General features: G+C 41.0%; 3 protein-coding genes across 3 annotated transcripts in view; all 3 read left to right on the top strand.

Annotated features, from left to right (window-relative positions):
- Positions 1-21: 21 nt before the first annotated feature.
- nop2 (NOP2 nucleolar protein homolog (yeast)) lies at positions 22-10723 on the top strand. The gene is made up of 16 exons (XM_079504396.1): positions 22-171; positions 810-951; positions 1297-1345; positions 1844-1917; positions 2041-2291; positions 2609-2822; positions 3186-3388; positions 3694-3783; positions 4049-4136; positions 5027-5167; positions 5443-5582; positions 6611-6700; positions 8061-8183; positions 9011-9108; positions 9244-9380; positions 9484-10723. Exons 2-16 carry the CDS (start codon positions 840-842, stop codon positions 9915-9917), a joined length of 2244 nt encoding a protein of 747 aa, XP_079360522.1. The 5' UTR covers positions 22-171; positions 810-839; the 3' UTR covers positions 9918-10723.
- A 470-nt stretch (positions 10724-11193) lies between these two features.
- ing4 (inhibitor of growth family, member 4) lies at positions 11194-17017 on the top strand. Its single transcript, XM_079504471.1, has 8 exons — positions 11194-11318; positions 11803-11874; positions 12718-12884; positions 13504-13618; positions 13841-13952; positions 14675-14819; positions 15047-15108; positions 16680-17017. The coding sequence occupies exons 1-8, from the start codon at positions 11282-11284 to the stop codon at positions 16717-16719; spliced, it is 750 nt and encodes a 249-aa protein (XP_079360597.1). The 5' UTR covers positions 11194-11281; the 3' UTR covers positions 16720-17017.
- A 1234-nt stretch (positions 17018-18251) lies between these two features.
- The window catches only part of ncapd2 (non-SMC condensin I complex, subunit D2), a 39603-nt gene continuing 36183 nt past the window's right edge, over positions 18252-21671 (top strand). Inside the window, exons 1-5 of the mRNA XM_079504164.1 lie at positions 18252-18390; positions 19440-19565; positions 19877-19952; positions 20173-20231; positions 20791-20966. Of these exons, the coding sequence (XP_079360290.1) occupies positions 19442-19565; positions 19877-19952; positions 20173-20231; positions 20791-20966 (435 nt within the window). The 5' untranslated portion in view covers positions 18252-18390; positions 19440-19441. The remainder of the gene's footprint in view (positions 18391-19439; positions 19566-19876; positions 19953-20172; positions 20232-20790; positions 20967-21671) is intronic.

The following is a 21671-nucleotide window of genomic DNA, read 5'->3' as shown; positions in this document are numbered from 1 at the left end:
GTGGGCGAACGCGTGCGTGGCGTGCACACACAGGGAGGAACCGCGTCCTTTCTATGCGACGGATGTGTATGTGCAACGTGTTGAGCAGAAGATTTTTCACATGTGCGGCTTTCTTTCTGACCAGTTTAACATAATTACAATAAGTTGGACCAACAAACAGCAGACTGAATAGTGAGTACGACGACCTAAGTTGTTAGTGTCAACTATTAACGTGTTGTTATATGGTTTCATTTCATATTTGCTCGCAAACTTGCTGTGAAATCCAGTTAACGTAGTGCGTAGTATCTTTGAAAAATAGCTCGACCAATGCTGGTTATTTAGTTAGGACCCACTACAGTGGTGTTCGATACGAACTTAACCGGGATATGGAAACCCCCAATGAAAAGCTCTATAATTTGCTTAGCCAGATATTCCGTCCTATCCAACCGACTCAGGCCAAAGATATTAGAAGATATTCTGCCACCTTAAATCCTTAATCCTTTTATACTTTTAGTTATATGCGTGTCATAATGACAATGCTATCCAACCGCATATGACGATTACACACGTGTAATATCCCTATATGGGGTTTCCATATTAATCTGATGTCAGCATTGGATATTTCCATTATCTCCACATATGGGCTATAAATTATCCTCATATGTGGAGATCCAAGTGACGGCCTTTTATCCCCATATATGGAGATCCATTTGAGAACCAACAATCTTACTATATCCAATGTTTCCCTTATCCATTATGTTTACACCTAAACTATTTATTCTACCTGTGCAAAATGAGGTTAATTCTGTTGCATGTGTGTCATTGTCCAGGTGTACCTGCGTCCAGCGTAGCTGTCAGTCATGGGTAGGAAGTTGGATCCCACCAACCAGGTGAAGAAAGGACCTGGGAGAAAATCCAGGAAGCAGAAGGGAGCAGAGACAGAGTTGGTGAAGTTTCTACCTGGTGGCATTGGTGAGTTTCACTGAAGCAGCTGGCCAGCTGCAATGCGCTGGATGTCTTCATCCAAAACGTACATAGACTTGCAGACTGATGCAGGGTTTTTTTGTGTGGCAATCTTCCGCCGTTTCTTCCGCCGTATGTCCGAAAAACGCATCGGTCTGCAAGGTACATTTGATTACATTTTTGCCTATGTGTTTTTTCCGGACTTGATAATGTTATTTCCTAGCTCTTTAAGCAGAGAACTTGTAGGCATTTCTTTTGCCATTGTTCTGTTCATTATTTGAACAAGGGCACATGAAGAAATGTCGTCTGCATGTGGGACTGTTAACTGAGTTTCATATTTCGTGTGATTTTCAGATGACCTAGCTGCCGGACCAAAACGTCTGTCAAGTAGAGCCAAAAAACGGTAAATGTGTGGTTGCTCACGTGACGTGACATGATGCGACCCCTGTAGAACCATTTGTGTGTGTGCTTTTGTGTGTGCAGTTATCCCATTTTGGGCGGGAACCCCTTTTGGTGTTTTAAACATTATGTTATAATTTAGCTATTGAAAAATAGCAGATCTACAAGCTCATAGCGCGCCACCAAGTGGCGCCCTACGAGCGGCGCCCTACGAGCTTGTAGGTCTGCTATTTTTGAAAAATCGTGAACATATTTATTTCAGAAAACTGGAGGATTTAGAAGATTTTTTTTAAATTTTGAGGTCAGGCCTAAATGGGTTATATTTGTGATTGTTCAGATAGTGACGTTTCTTTATACTTAATGTACAGTACTCCCATTTGCAAGAAAATGTCTATTTTTAGGTAGGCGTTGTTACATTCATTGTTTTAAATGTGTCATAGCAGGTCTGAAGTTTGACCTGACTCTTCCAGTCTTGCTCATCATCTACGTTGTCATTTTCTAGGGCTGCAAAGAGAGCCCTGCCCAAAGTCCAGGTCACTAAAAAGAAGAAAGATGTTGCAGAGAAGAAGACTGCAGGTAATAATAATAAACCTCAATGAGTCTGCTAGTGATGTTGTCTTTCTATCTTCAAAAACACACACTTTGTTTTTTTGGGTGTATTTCTGTTTTTAATGTGTTAATTATTGTCATTGTGTCCAGCCCCAGAAAAAGGATTCACAGATGAAAACAGTGCGTGGCTGAAACCAGCTGCGCGTAAGCGTAAACTGGAGAAACCTGAAGACGAGGAAGACAGCGACAGTCAGTGGGAGAATGAGGAGGACGAAGAGGAGGGAGGAGAGGGCCAAGTAAAGGGAGCAAAATTAGGACTTGAAGGACTTGATGATGATGACGATATGGTTGATGACTATGGTGCAGTTGAGGGCAGCGGTGGTGAGGAAGATGATGACGATGTGAGTGAAATGATTCTACCATCTGTCTGTGCAAATGTACTTTTTCCACAATCTAGTCCGCACTAGTAGTTGGTAATGTTTGCGTTGCTATGTTTAGTCAGCTTGTAGATCTGGTGTTTTCTATGCATCGTGCAATAAGTGTGTTCATGTACAAAGATTGTTCTGGTTCTCTTTTTGGCTAGCACTTGTTTTAACGTAAATGTATGTTCTTGATACATTTGTATAGCTGAAGTGATAAAAGGTTCCTGAATGAAAGAATCTTTCCTCTAAACAAGCTTAAAGAAACAACACATTGAAGTTTATTTTTCTTTCTTCAGCTGCTTCCCATTGAGCGTGCTGCCAAGAAAAATAAAAAATTGAGAGAAATCTTGGGTGAAGAGAGCGAGAGTGACGATGATGATGATGAGGTTGAAAAGAAAGGGAAGGCTGATGATGCAGACAAGGACGAAGAGGAAGATACCATTCAAACCAACATGGAGGATGAAATGGATAAATTCAGACTTCCAGGGGCAGAGGAGAGGGCGAAAGAGGGTGAGTTAATTCTTTGACATTCTCAACTGTGGTTCTAGAATAGAATGAATTATGTATTGTTGCCCATTGGGGCTGGCCTCAAATACTGTATCAGCAGATGCGGATACTCGCTTGACGCCAGGTTGAAATTTTGACTTAATTTCAATATTCAAATGCTTGAATAGAGCTCTCCATCTCACTTCATCCATCCATTAACTATAAGAAGTTTCCAACTCTCTTCAATGTCTTCATGACAAGAAATGTTGATATTTCTAATTTGTCAACAGATGAGGCATATTGGCATATACATATTGGATAACGTACATTTGGGAACATCATGGTAGAATTAAATCCAATCACTATTTACTCTTATTTCTGCATCAGGAGGGCTACTATCATTCGACCTGAAGACGATCTACCAGAGAATAAAGGACAACGTGGACGTTCTGACTCACTTCAAAGAGAAGAGGGAGGAAGGCAAAGAGAGGTCTGAGTACATCGGCCTCCTGAAGCAGGACCTGTGCAGCTACTACAGCTACAACCTCTTCCTCATCGAGAAACTCATGGACCTCTTCCCACTGTCAGAGGTTGGTGTTGTTTGTTAGTTTAACAACATGGTCCTTAGCATCCCTATTCTGGGTGTGAACATTTGGTGAAAATAACAGATCTACAAGTGGCAACGTGTTGTGGGCTTGTCGATTTAACAACATGAGGTCTAGCATACCGGAGTTGAAAGGCCTTGGGTCAACTATGTATAAGTGGGTCACGGCAGAATTTTATGTACAACACAACACACTTTCATATTGTCATATTAATTTATTTTGCAAATAATTATATAAATAAGTGAATAAACTCCTTATGCCACTTACTACATTCTTTTTTTTGGTTGCAGCTTATTGAGTTCCTTGAGGCCAATGAAACTCAGCGACCTGTCACTATTCGGACCAATACACTGAAAACAAGGAGGCGGGACCTCGCGCAGGTAAAACACTTTTTACTCTCCGTTTCACACCAATGGGAGTTAGTTGTTTATAGATTAATTTCTACTTTTGTTTCCCACTATTAAATATCAAGATTGTTATTGAAACATTACTTTATGTATTTCATTTAGAGTGCACACATTTTAGTTAAAAGGTCAGCATGGTTTTGTGAGTCCGCTAGATCAATTTCGGGCATAATTACCGAGGCCTAAAAAACACAGTAAAGCTATGTGTCAGACTCACTGATTAATGTGTTTCCATCCACAGGCCTTGATCAACAGAGGAGTGAATCTGGATCCTCTGGGGAAGTGGTCTAAAGTTGGCCTGATCATCTTCGACTCCTCGGTACCTATAGGTGAGTGTCCTGAATAATGCCTATAGTATATAAATGGGTATAGGCAAATAATAGAACAGTTAATACAGTCAGGTAAGGACAATTCAATTATTTATAATTTATAGTGACTCATAGGAATAGACTATGTGACAACCGGGTATAGTCTGGTGACCACCAGAGAGACGGGTGACAACCGGAATGTAGACGGCACCCGGGTGAGCAGTATGGGTAACGCCCCAGCCTGTGTCCTCCGTGAGGAGGAAGCCCAACAAACCTCTGTGAGGCCTTTAGGAGGGCCATTATAATCCACCACTCCTGAATGAAGTGCCTGGTGCTGGGAGTCTGGTGCAACGCTAAGGTCCTGTGGCCTGGTGAGAGCAGGAGTGGACCTGGTGAGACGTAGGAGGGGCCCGGACAGGAGTCAACCCACAGAGCCTAGTCCTTCCATGCGCCAGAATCTGGTTCTCCCAGTCCCGGCAGAGTAGTTCCGGAGCAACTGATTGTGTGGCCTTGCTCATTCCCTGATGGACTGATTGAGGGTAGCTACTGGGACGTAAATCGGGATTTCATCAACCCCGGCTGGGTCGCCTGAGTGAGGGGTATGATGTTGGTAGACCCAAAACCCCGTTGACCTCAGGATACATCACTGAGGATACGTCCCAGGTGCATCCATGCGATGTATTTTTAGTTAATGCAGCCTTTAAATCCAGGAAAAGACAACACCTGTTAATTGTTATCATATCACACTATTATGATGTTGAAAATCCCAGATCCCCTAATTTAGTGTACACTATGTTTACAGGTTCTCCATAGTCATTAAGACTTCAGTCACAATTTTCCTAGTAATGCTAATAGCAGACATACTGTATACACCACTGCCATAGCTTAATCCTAAGCAATCTTTTCACCAGGTGCAACCCCAGAGTACCTGTCCGGCCAATACATGCTGCAGGGAGCCTCCAGTTTTCTCCCTGTCATGGCCCTTGCTCCCCAGGAGGGGGAGTTGGTGTTGGACATGAGTTCAGCTCCAGGAGGGAAAACCACATATATGGGTGAGTTATAATATACGCACTGATACTCTCGTTTGTCTAAATGGTAAATAAAAGAGGTAAAGTGCATTTATAGAGCGCCTTTCTCCAAAGCGATTTACAATGTGGAGCCTGGGATCAAACTGGGAACCATTCGATTCCAAGACTATAAAATAACATAGATTAACTTTTCTTATCCATTATTGAATGAATTGAATATGAATATTGTATGTGTTATTGTACTAGATTATGATGGATACCTTGTCTGAACAATCAATTAACGTGTGCGTGGTCCACAGCTCAGCTGATGAGGAACACTGGGATGATTGTGGCAAATGATGCCAATGCTGACCGGTTAAAGGCTGTGGTGGGAAACATCCACCGCCTGGGCGTGACCAACACTGTGGTCTGCAACTATGACGGCAGGGAGTTCCCAAGGGTAATAATAATGAATTGCATTTTTATAGCGCTTTTCCAAGTGTTCAAAGCGCTTTACAATGGTTGGTTCATTCATACATTGGGAGGTGAAGCGGTGAACAGTCGACGCCAGCGTCCTCACTTCCCACATTCACACACCAATGGTGGTAGCACGCAGTGCACTCATTTAAACATGTTTAATTGTCCAGAGGCCTAGCCCAGTTGTAGGTGATATTTCTTGGTTAAGTTAAAGCTCGTCATCACTAGTCATTAGAGGGTTTGTTCAATAATAGGGGTCTCCCCATCTCTAGAGATGGGGAGACAGAAAATACTTTTTCAGGTGGGTTTCGACTTTCAGTCAATCGGGAGAGAGTAGCCATTTATCAGCTTCAGTTTTATAGTGCTCCGGTTCAAATTTTGCCTGCCTTCCATTCGACTTTACCTGTATATCATGTATCCTGTATCATGAGTTCTCGCTCCTGAAAATTGGTGTCCCGAGACCAACCTGAAAATTTACTTTTGTTTACTAAAGAGCTGGGAAGGTGGGGAAACAACAAACGAACAAACATCAAACGCTATACAGCAATGATTGCTATCAAAGCTATTTAACACAAGGATTTAATCCACATCTTTTCTAAATTGCAGCTACAGTGTCATGTACGATACAACTTTATTGTCAGCTTTCACTGAAATTTGCTTTGCGTCCATGACGTCACCGTTCAAGATACAGACAGGACATACACAATACATTACACAAGGTACATTACAGGACACACATCGCAGACAGGAACAAGAACAATAGAACATATCCTCTTGGTTTACCGATTTTGGTTTAAGAGCAGAACAGACTGATGTACAAAAGAGTTCTTTAGTCTGTTTTTCTTATATTTTGGGACTCTAAACCGCCTCATGGAGGGCAACAGTTGATATTCATAATTTAAAACATGTAAGGGGTCAGAGGAGATGCTCTTCGCCAGTCTAAGCATGCTATGTATTTCTTACAGAGACGTGTATAGAGTGGTGAGTGACTAGGATTATGTTTGCTTCCAGGTAATGACTGGATTCGACAGGGTCCTGCTTGATGCTCCATGTTCAGGCACAGGAGTCATCGCCAAAGATCCGGCAGTGAAGACCAGCAAGGTACCACACAGTTGACCGTGCTGACGATATCAAAAGAATAGAACTCGAGAATCACAGAGTTATGCAATGTTTTAGGGCTGTAACTATCGATTAAATATTCTTAGCAATCGATTGTTTTTGAATAATCGAGAAGCGAGTGTTTTGTAATAAAATATTTTATATTTATATCGATGAATCAACACGAAAAACATCAAATCGATTTTTTTTTAAATAACTGGCTAAATCAATTAGTCTGATTAACCTCTAAGCCAGGCCTGTCGAACTCAACTTGGGGTGAGGGCCACATTGGTCAAAAGGTCACTTGATGTGGGCACAACGCATGCTCATGCTGCCTCAGTCACTGCTATAACCACATATATGTGTGTGTTTGTGTGTGTGATATATTGATATATATATAGATAGATAGATAGATAGATAGATAGAGTTAGCCCACCTCTAAACCATATGGGACCCACTTGAGGCCCATCTTGAAACCATATGGGACCCATGTAAGCCCCTAAACACACACTGTACCTGTGTGTTTAGCTCCATTAGCTCCTTTTTTGTGCAGTTACAGACATCAACGTGGGGAAATTAATCGGGACGTTTTGTGACAGTTGCTTCTGCCACTTAATTTCGTTTGAAAGGCAGCAATGCTGCGTTTGCATGTTGTCTGTTATATCCACCAAAAATGCCAGATCATGAACCCAGTCTGGGTCATCCAACTGCACAAGTGGTTTCCCTTTATCCTTCATGAATTGTCCGATTTCTGCATGTAACAGAAAAAAAACGTCTCAACACAGCTCCTCTGCTCAGCCTTCATACCTCTGTGTGGTAGGGCAGGCCATGTCCGATGTCTTTATTAGACAAAAGATTGTTGATGGCCAGCATGCACTCTCTGATAAATTCCCCATTGGAATACGGCTTTGATGCGGCAGCAATTTTTAGAGAGAGAGAGAGAGAGATGCATTCCACAAATTCTTGGTACTTAACTGGGCATTGTTCTAAGCTGCAAGCCTTGCACTGGTTTAGAGGTAGTGGTAATTCACTTTTCGTGTCGTGGACTCGTCGCGGGCCGCTTTGGACCTGTCGGCGGGCCGCATGCGGCCCGCGGATCGCCAGTTTGACACCCCTGCTCTAAGCCCTCTTTTTTATTTTGCTGTACTACATTGTCATGCAAATATAACAAATAGACAAGCTCATGTACAAAAATGCTCAGGGCTTGTAGATGTACCGTGTTCACTACTTTTGGAAATCGATTGATTATTGTTTTTATAATTAGTTTGATTAAGTGTTGCACCCCTACAATGTTTCATTGTTCAAGAACAGACATTTATAAAATACAAGCCTAACTTCCTGTCGTCATTCTGGTTGGTGGTAGGACGATGCAGACATCATGCGCGCAGCCCACCTGCAGAAGGAGCTGATCCTGTCTGCCATCGACTCGGTCAACGCTGATTCTGCTTCAGGAGGATATCTGGTCTACTGCACGTGTTCCATCATGGTAGGTATACGTATGTGAGACGCATCATGCTCCGTCACGGTATTGTAGATACACGTGAGGAGTATTTTCACCTCGCATCCAACTTCCAACATGGATGTGGATTTAAATTCTAGACGGGCCCGCCCCAAAGTTATTAGTGCAGCCGTGCACGGCAGCCGGTGAAAACTAGAGTTCTCAACAGGCCCCGAAAATTACGTCCCGGCCCTACCTGGGCCCTCATCAAACCCTTTACACTCAAGACACTGCCCCCGCTGCCATCCTTAGATCTCCATATATGGAGCTGACCTTTTCTGACATTCCATATGTTGATCTGACCTCATCAAACCCTGTACACTCAAGACGCGCTCCATATATGGCCAGTGCCATAGGGCGAGATCGCTTCTCGCCCTCAGGCGTCTTACTGGTATTTATTTAATATTAGTATATAGTGGTCAAGGCAGAGGGACCCCTACCTAGATCCATGTTCTGTTTGAAGGTTCTTGCTGCCATCGCCAGTTGCTTGCTCATGGGGGAATTGTTGGGATATGTAAATTAAAGTTGACTGACTGATCTATATGTAATGTTTCATGACATAACCTTTTGTTGTGATTTGGTGCTATGTAAAAAATAAAAAAAAGTATTTGTTGCTACATAAATTAATTTGAATAGAATTTAACTATATTTGATTGTTCTGTGTGGAAGAAAGGGATGACATAAGACTACTATTTGTTGTATTTCAGCCCTTTACACTGTTATGGACCTTTTAAGGTACTGCCGGTTTGTCATGAATTGTCAACTGAAATGGTATAAGCTGCCTCTTAAACCACAACCAAACTGTGTCCCACTAGGTGGAGGAGAATGAGTGGGTTGTAGACTACGCCCTGAAGAAAAGAAATGTCAAATTAGTTCCCACTGGACTTGACTTTGGCAGCGAAGGTTTCACCAGGTAAATAGTTTTTTGTATTTTACAGTGTCAAGACACATGGATAGCTCTGTAATGTGTCCAGTAGACTGTGTGCCATGAAACAAAAATAATGTCTCGCTGCGCCACCTTGTTCATGTCCCTGTATTCTATTTTTAGGTTCAGAGAGCGTAGATTCCATCCCTCTCTCCGCCTCACCCGGCGGTTTTACCCTCATTCTCACAACATGGACGGTTTCTTTGTGGCCAAGCTGAAGAAGTTCTCAAACACAATGCCTTCTGAACTAACAGAAAAAGGTGAATATAATTGTAAATGATTATTCCATGTGCAGTTTAATCATGGTAGAGATTCCGGGCAACACAAATCTATGTTAATATTTGGTATTCGTCTCTGTCTTAGGTGAGGAAGAGGTAGATGAGACTCTCGATGCTGTAATGGGCATTGTTGCAGAGAAACCATCCACGAAAGAAAAAGGCAAGGACAAGATTGTCCCTGGCAAAGCAGGCGCCAAAAAGGTGAATGTCCAGACCAATGGAGTGGGGGGCCAGAAAATGGCCAACACCCAGAAAAAGGGGAAAAAGGAACAGCCCACTGGACCAAAAAAGAATAAGATTGCCAAGATGGAGGAAGAGACTGTGAAAGAAGCTGAGAGCAAGAAGCCTGACGTGAAGATGACGGCGGAGACGAAGACACCAGCTGCTAAAAAAGATGGAAGCCGGTTTGAGAAAAAGGGCGGCAACAAATCACCAAAGCCGAAAAAGAACAGACTAGGAAAGAATAAGTTCAAAAAGTTGAAGAAATTGCTGAGAAAAGAGGAGGCTGCGAAAAAGTGAGAAGTGTATACAGTGTTCATTATATCTCAGGACTTGAGCCGACAGGTTTTAGCGTTGTCCCTGCGGTGTGATGTCTTGTTGCACGTTGACCCACGGTGACCCTAGTGATTCAGCGCCTGGAATTCAATGGCCCAAACCATACCAAAGGGTCGAGACTGTTTTAGCGTTGACTCCTTGCAACCGTTTGAACCCAAGGAGTTGCATGGTGACCCTTTGGTGTGGTTAGGGCTTTAGTGGAGCTTGTCAACCTGGTCTTAAAAGTAGCCAGATATATTTTCCCTTATGTTGAGATATTTTTCAATCTGTAGTCTAAAGAGCCGTCCACGCCAACCACTAGAACTACTACTGTACATTACATCATATTGTTCACTACTGTTGTTGTTATAGCTGTGGTGAGGAATCCATTTCAGATTCCTAAAAAAGATAAAGTAAAAAATGCTTGGTGTGGACGGCCCTTACGCCAGTGTTTCTTAAAGCGGCATGTCTATTGTATTGTACGAGATAATGAGGGTCAAAGGACACCTTTCAATAAATTGATATTCCTCTTTTATGTTAACACCGTTTAAAGCACATTGTTCACATATCCCGAGCAATAGTTTTGGATCTGATTGAATAATACTAACCATGTGCAGGTTAATTGGACTGGTCCAGAGAATGCTGGGATATTCACTGTTGCCCTCAGCAATTTTAATAGGGTCCTCTTCCTTGAGTTTATTTGTATATTTCACTGAATCTTGCTTTTGTTTGTCAATGGATCCAAATGTTATAAATAATCTGTGACATAATAAATCAATGAATATTCTCAACCTGTTTTTTTGTCTTGATCTATCACAGTTTTTTTTTTTTTTTTTTTAGATTTGATAGAGCTCTCTATAATCTTATAGTAATCATTGCTATAGTGTTGGGTTTTCCCCTTCTCTCCAGCTCATAAACAGCCAATCAATCAGGAGAGATAACTCGTATAGGATACAGGCTAGTGTAAACAAGTGAAATTTAAAGTATGTATATACCGGTAGATATTATATACTATCTAAATATAGAGCTTTTACAGTTATAAACAATACATTATACTTTGACACTTACACTATCCTAAGTCTTGGACTGAACTACACAAACCTTGATGCAACTTACATAAAAAGCCCAAAAAACAATCAATGTATTTAGAGTTGATTTTCCTGTCAAACTATAGATATGTACTATGTAGGGAAGTGTGCAGAGCTTGTGTTTGTATGGTTTGTGCGCGCACACTCGCACACGTGTGTATGTGCGCCGCGCGCATTTGTGTAGCACCGCCCCCCCTCGTGTGATTGCCAATCGGAACGCTCCTTTCTGGACCGGAAGTTTTGTTGTTTACATTTTCCAAGATGGCGGCGGGAATGTATTTGGAGCATTATTTGGACAGTAAGCAATGTGCATTTATTATCTTGTTATTGGGTAAAATGAAGCATACAGTCATCGCACGTCATTTATTTAATGCATAGATGTATTGGTGATTAACTCGCGCAATTAGCAGTAACGCTCTGACGTGTAGTAGCTTGTGGTCATCGCTTTCGGGGGTCGGCCTATTTACTGGAAGAATGCATTACTGTAAAGGCGTCTTCAGTAAATAGACCGACACATGAAAACCCTTGAGTTCTCCATCGCACAGCACAGAGCATCAATTTCACTTGGTGATATTTCTCATAGCCCTTTCCGCTTTTGTTTCTTTCTAAACCGGAATGTGTTATGTGTGTTCTCTTAAAACAGCAATTCACATTTTCAATTGCTTATTATGTTCTACATAAAACGGCACAGTGCCTTCATGCTACAACGGGGAAACTTGGGTGTAATTTTACAGTTGTTTTCCCAGACAAACTGAACGAGTGGTTTTCTTTCCCTTCACCAGGCATAGAAAATCTGCCGTTCGAACTCCAGAGAAACTTTAATTTGATGAGGGACCTAGATCAACGCACAGAAGGTGAGAAGAAGAATAGAATATTGAAAATGAAAGTTCAACTGGCAGTCTGAACTCACAATCTACTTGGCAGACCACAACCACAACATAGCATTCAAATATTTCTATTTGATTTTCTTCAAATATTTCATACTCTGACGGTAATATTACTAATGATAGTGTCAATAGATAGAGAGTGAGTTTACAACATGGCCCATGTATTCCACATGTTATGTATCTAGTAAAGTTAATGGTGTAATATGCTGTTCATAAGCATTTTCATACTCCCTGGCCTATCGGATATGTTACAGAAAGGGGGAAAGTGTAGCAGGCCACTTTCCTAATCTGTCATTAGACGTACAAATTTAGGCATTTAGCAGAAGTTTACAGTAAGCAAGGACAACACAGGGTAATGTATAGAAACAGTCATCTCGGATTATAAGAAGCTATCATCAGTCTTATCCCCCCAAATATTCTGTACATTGAAACTATAAACTCTATCTGTCTACATAAACATGCTATCTAAATTACCATTATAGCCTTAGGGAAAGTGCTACTTATTGTCCATAGCAGAGTTTAATCATAATATGTGTGTCAACATAACTTTGAATAGCACATGTGTATATAGAGGGGAGGGGGAGCTCTATAGGGCTTAACCCACTAAAACCGGGAAAACATCTGTCATTTTAGATTTTAGCTTTAGATGGTGGTCCTTGCCAAATACATATCATTTTGGGGGCCCCGGAGTGCTTGACATGAAAACGTTTGATAATAGAAAACTGTATTTAGAAGACATGTGTAGAATCGATCGACCTATGGTCTTAATGTCATGAGGTGCTGATAGGTTTCTGCATTTCTGTCCTGCAGACTTGAAGAGCCAGATAGACTCCCTGGCTAAAGAGTACACATCCAATGCTCGGACTCTCTCCTCTGAGCAGAAACTCTCCATACTCAGACAGATTCAGCAGTCGTACAGCAAATGCAAGGAGTTTGGAGATGATAAAGTACAACTGGCCATGCAGACCTACGAAATGGTTAGTACTACTACTGCCTATGCCCTGGCCTATATAGTATCCATTAAACTACATTATGTAAGTGCTGGGCAATGTAACACATGCCATTGCTTGCTAAGTAATAATATTAAATTGTCCAACATTGAGATGTTTTATTTTCTGTATATTTCAACAATATCAGACAATGAATAAAAAAAAAAAAAAATCAAATATGTTTAGATCAAATTTCAGTAACATTAATGTGGTAATGTCTATGTTCCTTCAGCCCTATGTTCCTTCAGTTTAGGATAAGGCTTGGGATTTATAGTGTTAAGTTTTGAGGGAACATAGGACTGAGGCCTGAGGGAACATAGGTATGCGTGTCATAGGTACGCTCTCACATTTATGAACAATGTTGTGAAATGTACAAATTTAGAGAAAGCAGTTTGGAGTCAAATATCAAGATTTGGTCAATAATTGACACTTTCAAGTAATGTCACCCAACACTGCTATATATACTAATATTCGTTATTGCAATTAAATACAAATATATACTGTACAGAATAATATATACATACTGTAAGCATGTAGTGCTAGGATGCAGTATAGTGATTGTGTAGACTTGACATGCAAATCAGGTTTTGATTAACCTTTTCTGCAGGTGGACAAGCACATTAGGCGCCTGGACACAGACCTTGCCCGGTTTGAGGCTGACCTGAAGGAGAAGCAGATTGAGAGCACAGACTATGATTCCACCTCCAGTAAGGGAAAGAAAAGTACGTAAAAAAAAGAATGGAACTGGATGTGCGTGTTTTATCTTTTACGTAGGAAAACATACGGTATGTGTCCATTGCATTTGCTTGACGTCTTTGTTTTCCAGTGAGGGATGATATGTAGTAGATTGAGATTGGTTTCTTAACTCTTTTCCCCCCCTATTATGTATAATGCAACATTTCCTCAGATATCATAAAATATGTATTGCATTTTTATAATGTAAGGTGACTCCAGGCAGAAGGAGAAGAAGGTGGCTAAAACCAGGTCTAAAGTGAAGAGTTCAGATGAAGACGGAAGTCCCAAAAGCACACAGAAGAAAGTCAAACTCCTCCAACCGTGAGTTTGCCATTCTGCATCATCATGATTGTTGACTAACTTGTGTTCACACCGGCATCATTTGGTGGCACTGATAGTCAATATGAGGGATATTGTAGAAGATGATCACAAGATTATTGTCTAGCTACTAATAGCTTTTAACTATTTTATTTTTTTACTGTAGGTTGCATGTAACACAAGTGATGATGGAAATTGTTCATTCTGTGATTGTTTTTAGTCGCTCTTGACAATGCTTGAAAATGTAATATATGCACTGTAAAATAGCTCGAACCAGTGCTGATTATTTCGTTAGGACCCGCTACAGTGGTGTTCGATACGAACTTAACCGGGATGTGGAAACCTCTACTTCAATGCTCTACGAGTTGCTTAGCCATTAGCCAGTTATTCTGTCTCATCTAGAAGACTCGTGAACCCAAGGTAATACAAGCCATTCAAGGTATATGGGTTGTAAAGCCAAATACCTTGATTCGTATATGTTGACCTGTTACCGCGTGCGTTGCCTGGAATCAGGTTTAGAAGCCATGGGAGCCGCCTTTTATGCTGTGCAAGTCTAGTGTTACGATGATGTCACCACAGTGTATATCCATCTTTGGAGTTTCTACATTAATCTGATGTCAGCGCTGGATATCGCTGTTGTCTCCATATATGGGACTATGGGTTATCCCATATATGGAACTCTAAGTGAAAGCCTTCGCAACATGCACGTTTCCTTCTGTTCTCAGAGGAGAGTTCAACACCCCTGCTGCCAACTTTGGGAATGTACACCCATCTGACGTTCTGGACATGCCGGTGGACCCCAACGAGCCCACCTACTGTCTGTGTCACCAGGTCTCCTATGGCGAGATGATAGGCTGTGACAACACCGATGTAAGTTACACTGTTTGCATAATGTCCATGTGAACGGACAACGAGAGAAATACAGGACAAAGATACAGCATACACTTTTTGTGGTGTAATATACGTCATGTGTTTTGTTTAGACATATGACTACATTGACACATTTTTACAGTTTATGTAGCAAATGGACATAATAAAATGTTGTTTGATGCTATTCAGAGCATTCATCTGATGTTTAGCTGTTGTCATTTCCTCAGTGTTCAATCGAGTGGTTCCATTTTGCTTGTGTGGGCCTGACAACCAAACCAAGAGGCAAATGGTAAGATGAGCACACTGCAACACTTACTGTAACACACCAGCTTAACACGTTACCTCCCGTTACACTAGATCAGGATCTAGGATCGTGAGATCAGTGCCAGTCAAATGCGCAGATCCTCAACAACCAGGAAGTGCAGGCCCCCCCCCCACACACACACACGCCCCGCCTGCCTCTGATTGGCTTACCGACACTGCCGGCCTTACCAGAGTTTCCTCCGAGGTGGAAGATACATGCTGGATAGTCTGCCGAGAGGTTACTCCGTGGTGGGAAATAAATAAATAATACAACGATATAAGTACGATATAATAAAAGAGAATGACAGCTTGGCACGCGTAATAGTAACTTTTATTTTTTATAGAAGAGGCAAACTAATATTGTTAATGCAGTTGGCCTGTTTATTTGTATACATGTGTAAACTTGAAATATTATTGTACTGTAAAAAGGTCTCTTTTCCCTTGATCTTTATCTTTTTATAAGTATTAGTTTACTATAATTAGATTAATACACGATAATCAACACTAATACTTTAATTTAGAACACAGCCAAATCAAATCATAGTACATAAGTGTTCAATCAATTATTCAATCAAAGCAAACAGCACAAACAATATTAGTTTGCCTCTTCTACAAAAATTAAAGTTACAAGTTACTGTTGTGTGTTGCCATTCTCTTGTACGTATTATTTCCCACCACGGAGTACCCTTGCATCTCGGACAGGCAGTGTCGGTAGGCCAATCAGAGGCAGGCGGGGCGTTACCATGTCTATGCTCGGACGTAGAATAGATACGCCCCACACACCACAGTGTGCTTCAATGTAGGCAGCGGAGGAACGGCAATGGGGTTGTTTTGATCCGCGGGATGTAAGAACAGAGAATTATAACCTTCCAAACACTGGGTTTTGGCTCGAAAAAGGAGTAATTAGCTTGCGCGTATGCACGTTGGATCCGTATGTAGGCTGTCTAACATGTGAGTAATTGCTGGATTAAATTAAAGAAAGACGAGTTCCCTCGTTTTGGCACAGGCGGGTTGTGGAGAGAAGAACGAGGTCCCGCGTTCTTGGCATACTTGGTGTTAAATTACTTAGGCCATGTCCACACGTCTATGGGTGTTTTTAAAGACGTATGTGTTTGGGTGGGGTCGTCCACACACAAACATGTTTTTGTCCCCTGAAAACAACATGTTATGAGAACTCTGGCCACAGTGAAGATTTTTCAAAAACTCTGTATTTGCATTGCCACGTGGACGACACGAACGGAGGTTTCGCACATTATAAGTATGAGCAGTCAGTGCCTCAGTGGGAGCACTGACTGCTCATGTAATACTTTAAAGTATTTTGCTGCGCGTCCGAAACACGGAGCAAACATGCAGTACACAGTACATGCACCACAAACGTGGTGCACGGCCCAATAAAATTGCTTCACAAAGCTATTTGTTTATTACTTTTGACGCATTGTGATTCATGATTTTTTTTTCTTCTGTAGGTCATAAAGGTCATAATAAAGGTTATTGCTGCAGTAAAAAAGTAGTTCTGTACTTAACCTTCCTGATGAATTTCCATTTGATTCCATGCAGGTATTGTCCACGTTGCTCTCAAGACAGAAAGAGGAAATAAAGTCACCTGGATACGTGAAACTAAAATGGATGGTCACCAATCGGAATCGGGAGTAAAGAAAATAGTATTTTCTACATTAGTTACTAGTAATTTGTTTTTTTTCATCTTCCTTAACATTTGGTGCTTTTTATTTTGGTTTACATTTTTGATTGCATTGCTTTGATGTAATGTGTGAAGGAGACAGACGGTTACTAATGTATTTAAATATTGATTTTTGAAATGGATGACATTTTTGTAGTTACTTTTGGTGCTCTCATCGTGTGAGGTTATCTTTTTTTATTTGATGTTTTATTTTACATTTCATTTTACAAGTGAACAATAAACACTACAATTCCCCTAATGGTTTGACGGTTCTGGCATCCATAACACTGTATACTGCATTAATATAGCCTACAAGACTACAACGTTTGGGATATTTTACTTGACAGCGTTTCAGGTCAAATACCCCATTTGACCCTGGATACTTTAACGCTTTATTAGGTAGTTATGTTCATGTGCTTTAATCTTAGAACACTAGCTTTTATTTTCAAAGTATAACAAAGCAGAGTGAAAGGCTATGAAGACCAAGGGCATTTCAGCAGTATTGACTCATCTGTGGTAGTAGATTGACACATAATCACATATTTCATTTTAGATTTTAATTTGATGGATATATACAGAGCAAGCTGTTTCTTGAGCAAAAAAAAAAAGCAATTTCTGTAGCTGAAACATTGGTACAACTGAGATGGGATGGATGATTGTGTTTTCCATTATTTCAATACAGCTACTACCTCAAAATCGTGCCTGTTGTCCTTTGTAACTTTGCTTCTATATTATATTGGGCTTTATTGAAGAACGGGAGAAATAGTATGTCCAATATTGCTGACATCAAGGAGGGCCCTAGAATGGCTTTGATATTACATACATTTCATGTATTCCAGATACACAGCCATAGATCACTCCTATGTGATGTCTGCCCGCGTAGCAGAGTTCTTTAAAGTTGTGGCGTTGCATTTGTACTCATTAATCGCTGTAACTTGGAGTCATATATTGTATTCTAGTTTCATATCCATTTGAAAAGTGGAAATTTTACTGAACACGTTTTCTGCAAGAACTTTCAAATGGATATGAAACTAGAGGACAATATCTGACTCCCAAGTTGCTGTTGCAGCAATTAATTACTGAGTGAGTACACAACTCGACAACACAACTTTAAATGATTCTGCATAGGAGTGATCTATGGCTGTGTATCTGGAATACATCAGTTCAAAAGGGGATCATTGGTAATAAAATCAAAGAAAGGGTCCCACACACTGCGTGCACAATCCAGTGTCAGCACCATAGACTGTAAAATATAGTTCAGCAACATTGGACATATGTAATAGAGTAGACTACTGTAGTTGTAGTGGGTAGATTCAGATTCAGAGTTTTAGTCAGATTCAGAGTTATGTTTACAATTCACCAGTGGATGTCGCTCTATTTCCAAGAGAGTAGGAGTTTGGGGTTTGGGTTGCTGTGATTGGTCATCTTAAGGCCATGGGCGGGTCCAATACGTTGCACTTCCTGGGCGCGATTTCAAAAGGCGAACTTGTCAGTTTGAATTGAAATTGTTTGCGGTGGACTGGGTATCACAAAAGCGCAGAAGACTTGTGGTCCACCTTGCCATTCGGACTACAACCACCTAAGGCGGCGGTGAGAATATATTATTTACTCTTTCCACCACTAATTACATTTTGTTATATGTATCAAATCGTTAATTCAAACCATCTTCTGCTCGTGTTTACGTGATAGCTTATTAGCTCTCGTCCGCTATGCTACTTCCACAATAGCTGCTACCATAATAACACTGTTTATTGTCTACTACACACGATGATAATGTTTGCTTGCCCGCAGCAAACATATTTTTAAAAAGTGCTGCCTGGCTGACATGCTGTCGTGTGATTACTATGTTTGTTATTACTATGTTGAAACATGTTTCAATACAATTATTTTATATGGTCAAGTGCTGATCATGACATGTTAAACTGATGCCCAATGATGAGACCATGGCAATTATGAGCCAGTCAGGCCTAAAGATTAGGCTCTAGCCTTGTGACTGGTGGGTAATCTTGGCAGTGTGGCGGAGTTCGGTTGCACTGCTGTAAGGGCCCACCCACAGTCAAACTTGCAGCCTCCTACACCTTGTCTTTCTCCTAAAGAAATGTAGAAATGACACGTGGGAGGTTTCAGACAGTGTTTGTGTGTGTGTGTGTGTCACCTGGCAAGAAGCTCTAATCTTTGTGTTGAAGGCCATTTGATGGCTATGATCTTTATTCTTTGGTAATCTGAGGGCATCTGTTTGTTGTTGCTAGTGTTGTTCTCAGGACTTTGCTGAACCCATCCCATCAGACTTAGAGTGAGCAGTTGCAGTGATTCGATGTCTTTATAATGATGTTTGCTTGCCCGCAGCAAACATATTTTTAAAGTGCTGCGGCTGCCTGACATGCTGTCGTGTGATTTACTATGTTTATGTTATTACTATGTTACTATGGTATTTACCGCAAATAAGCTTGTTATTTAACATACCGTCCGTCAGTCGTCAGCAGTAGTCGTAACGTGAAGTAGCCTACTTGAAATGTAACTGTTGTTTATCTTCACCTTGTTTCATTTGTTGTGCTTGAAAAGCTACTTACTCCCCTGTCTCAGCCTTTGTCTAATTAATATTCATCCTCTTAATAATATAACCATTTAATATAATTCAGGGATGTCTCAGAGTCAGGACTTCTTCGTGCCCGTGACCGTGGGTGACCTGGTCAGATCTGGTGGCATCAACCAGTATGTTGTCCAAGATGTCCTTTCTCCCAAACAGCTGTCTTCACATCTCACTAGTAAGTACCCAGGCTTTTATTTTCGTTCGCGTTTAGAGAAGTACACATTTTAGATTATACGGTTTCACGTGATGATTATTACGCATAGGCCTACATTTATTTCACAACACTGTCTATGAATGTATGAAATCATATGAGCATTCATGTCATGAATTGGAGGTTTTATTATTGTATTTGACCCACAATCACAATGTTCAAGAAATCTCCATCAATTCGGATCACTATAAAATTATTGGATCTTTCACATCTTTTGTGGATCATGCTTGAACGTCATAAGTCACATTTTCTCTGTGCTTCTTTATCACATGCAGTTTTCAAGGCAGCGCTCAGAAGTAAGGGACCTTTGTGTATCCTGGAGCATTTTGACACGGGCTACAGTGTGCTACAGTAAGTGCTACGTCCATGTCCTGCACTTATTCCTGAGTGTCAATTTTAACTGAGAATGTACTCTACACATTGCAAGTGTACACTCTTCAGAAATACAAATGGGTAATTAGAAATGGCACTGAGACTTTCACTGTGTAGTTGCCATCATGAAATCATACATGGGTTATGCTTATGGGGATCTAGCTGCTTTATTCTTTTTTTCCCTTTTTTTTTTCCCAAGGCATTGCCGTACAGTGGACTTAAACATCAAAGAGGACACTCTTGAGTTACTTGTCCAAGGTAAAAATAAAAACATTCTGGTATCATAGGTAAATCATAGAATTGAATTACTGTTTAATTGTATAATATACATTGATTGTGTATATATTGTTGCATGTAAGTGAACAATTGTAAAAATCATTAATGCTTAGGCTATCCAGCCTTCAGTAAATCTAACAGTGCCATACTTTGTCTTCCATATAAGTCTCTCTACATGCTTTGTTAACCAACAAAAAGGGCTTAAGCATAACTATCATTGTCCATGTGGTTGTATTTACCGTTTTGTTTATTCCATTTCCAACTTAAAGTTCAATGAGTATCTGCTAATATTTAGTCACATCACTCTAGAACTCTTTCAGGTGTGAGGTGGTGTCATCACCTTCATTAACGATGATTGGTCACCTGGTCTTGTTGATTCCTCTCTTTAAAAAGGGACTGGAGCAAACACAGTTTAGATTCATACCAAATTACCAATGGAGTGTGGATAGCCGAAAACCTGTCCGCTTGTTTTGATTTATTGAACCATTTATTTGGATAAAATCATGAATGCACCATCTGACTCAATCCTCTCTCCCTTCAGTGGTCAGTGGCCTCTCGGTATCCCTGCCGTCGCTTCTGGCCTCCACTACCTTCTCGGGTCCAGACCGCAAGGCACACCTAAATGCAGTTAAAATGAGCGTGTTCCTGCTCTGTAAACTCACAGAGAGCCTGGAGAGTGACTCCTACAGACAAAGCGTTGTCACAGTGACTGGCAAGGTATTTGAATTTTTACAGAGAAACATGTTTCAATACAATTAATTTATAGGGTCAAGTGGTGATCATGACATGTTAAACTGATGCCCAATGATGAGACTATGGCAATTATGAGCCAGTCAGGCCTAAAGATTAGGCTCTAGCCTTGTGACTGGTGGGTAATCTTGGCAGTGTGGCGGAGTTCGGTTGCACTGCTGTAAGGGCCCACCCACAGTCAAACTTGCAGCCTCCTACACCTTGTCTTTCTCCTAAAGAAATGTAGAAATGACACGTGGGAGGTTTCAGACAGTGTGTGTGTGGATAATATGTTGTTTTGTCTCTGTGTGTGTGTCACCTGGCAAGAAGCTCTAATCTTTGTGTTGAAGGCCATTTGATGGCTATGATCTTTATTCTTTGGTAATCTGAGGGCATCTGTTTGGTGTTAGTGTTTTTCTCAGGACTTTGCTGAACCCATCCCATCAGACTCTTGGAGTGGGCAGTTGCAGTGATTCGATTTTTTTTTCTTAGTGGTGCAATGTCCCTATGTCCATCCCTATGTTTAGAGTACCACTGTTACACCACTTTTTGTCTCCACCAGGCCGAAGGCATGGGGAGAGAGTATGTTTTGCACTCCGTCCGTCCGTCCGTGTGTGTGTCCGTCCGTCCGTCCTTCCGTCTGTGAACAGCTAATCTCCGGCACCGTTAACCCGGTCAATGCCAAATTTTGCA

Source organism: Electrona antarctica, assembly GCF_951216825.1.
Source record: "Electrona antarctica genome assembly, chromosome: 6".
NCBI classification, from domain to species: domain Eukaryota; kingdom Metazoa; phylum Chordata; class Actinopteri; order Myctophiformes; family Myctophidae; genus Electrona; species Electrona antarctica.
Note: the sequence above shows the minus strand (reverse complement) of the source record. Positions and strands in the feature narration are given on the sequence as shown.

Coding starts and splice junctions, on each gene's coding strand:
- nop2 (XM_079504396.1), top strand. CDS start 840: ATGGGTAGGAAGTTGGATCCCACCAACCAGGTGAAGAAAGGACCTGGG. Junction 1,918..2,040: donor TGCAGAGAAGAAGACTGCAG/GTAATAATAATA, acceptor CATTGTGTCCAG/CCCCAGAAAAAGGATTCACA. Junction 6,701..8,060: donor CGGCAGTGAAGACCAGCAAG/GTACCACACAGT, acceptor GGTTGGTGGTAG/GACGATGCAGACATCATGCG.
- ing4 (XM_079504471.1), top strand. CDS start 11,282: ATGGCGGCGGGAATGTATTTGGAGCATTATTTGGACA. Junction 13,619..13,840: donor CTCCAGTAAGGGAAAGAAAA/GTACGTAAAAAA, acceptor TTATAATGTAAG/GTGACTCCAGGCAGAAGGAG. Junction 13,953..14,674: donor AAAGTCAAACTCCTCCAACC/GTGAGTTTGCCA, acceptor TTCTGTTCTCAG/AGGAGAGTTCAACACCCCTG.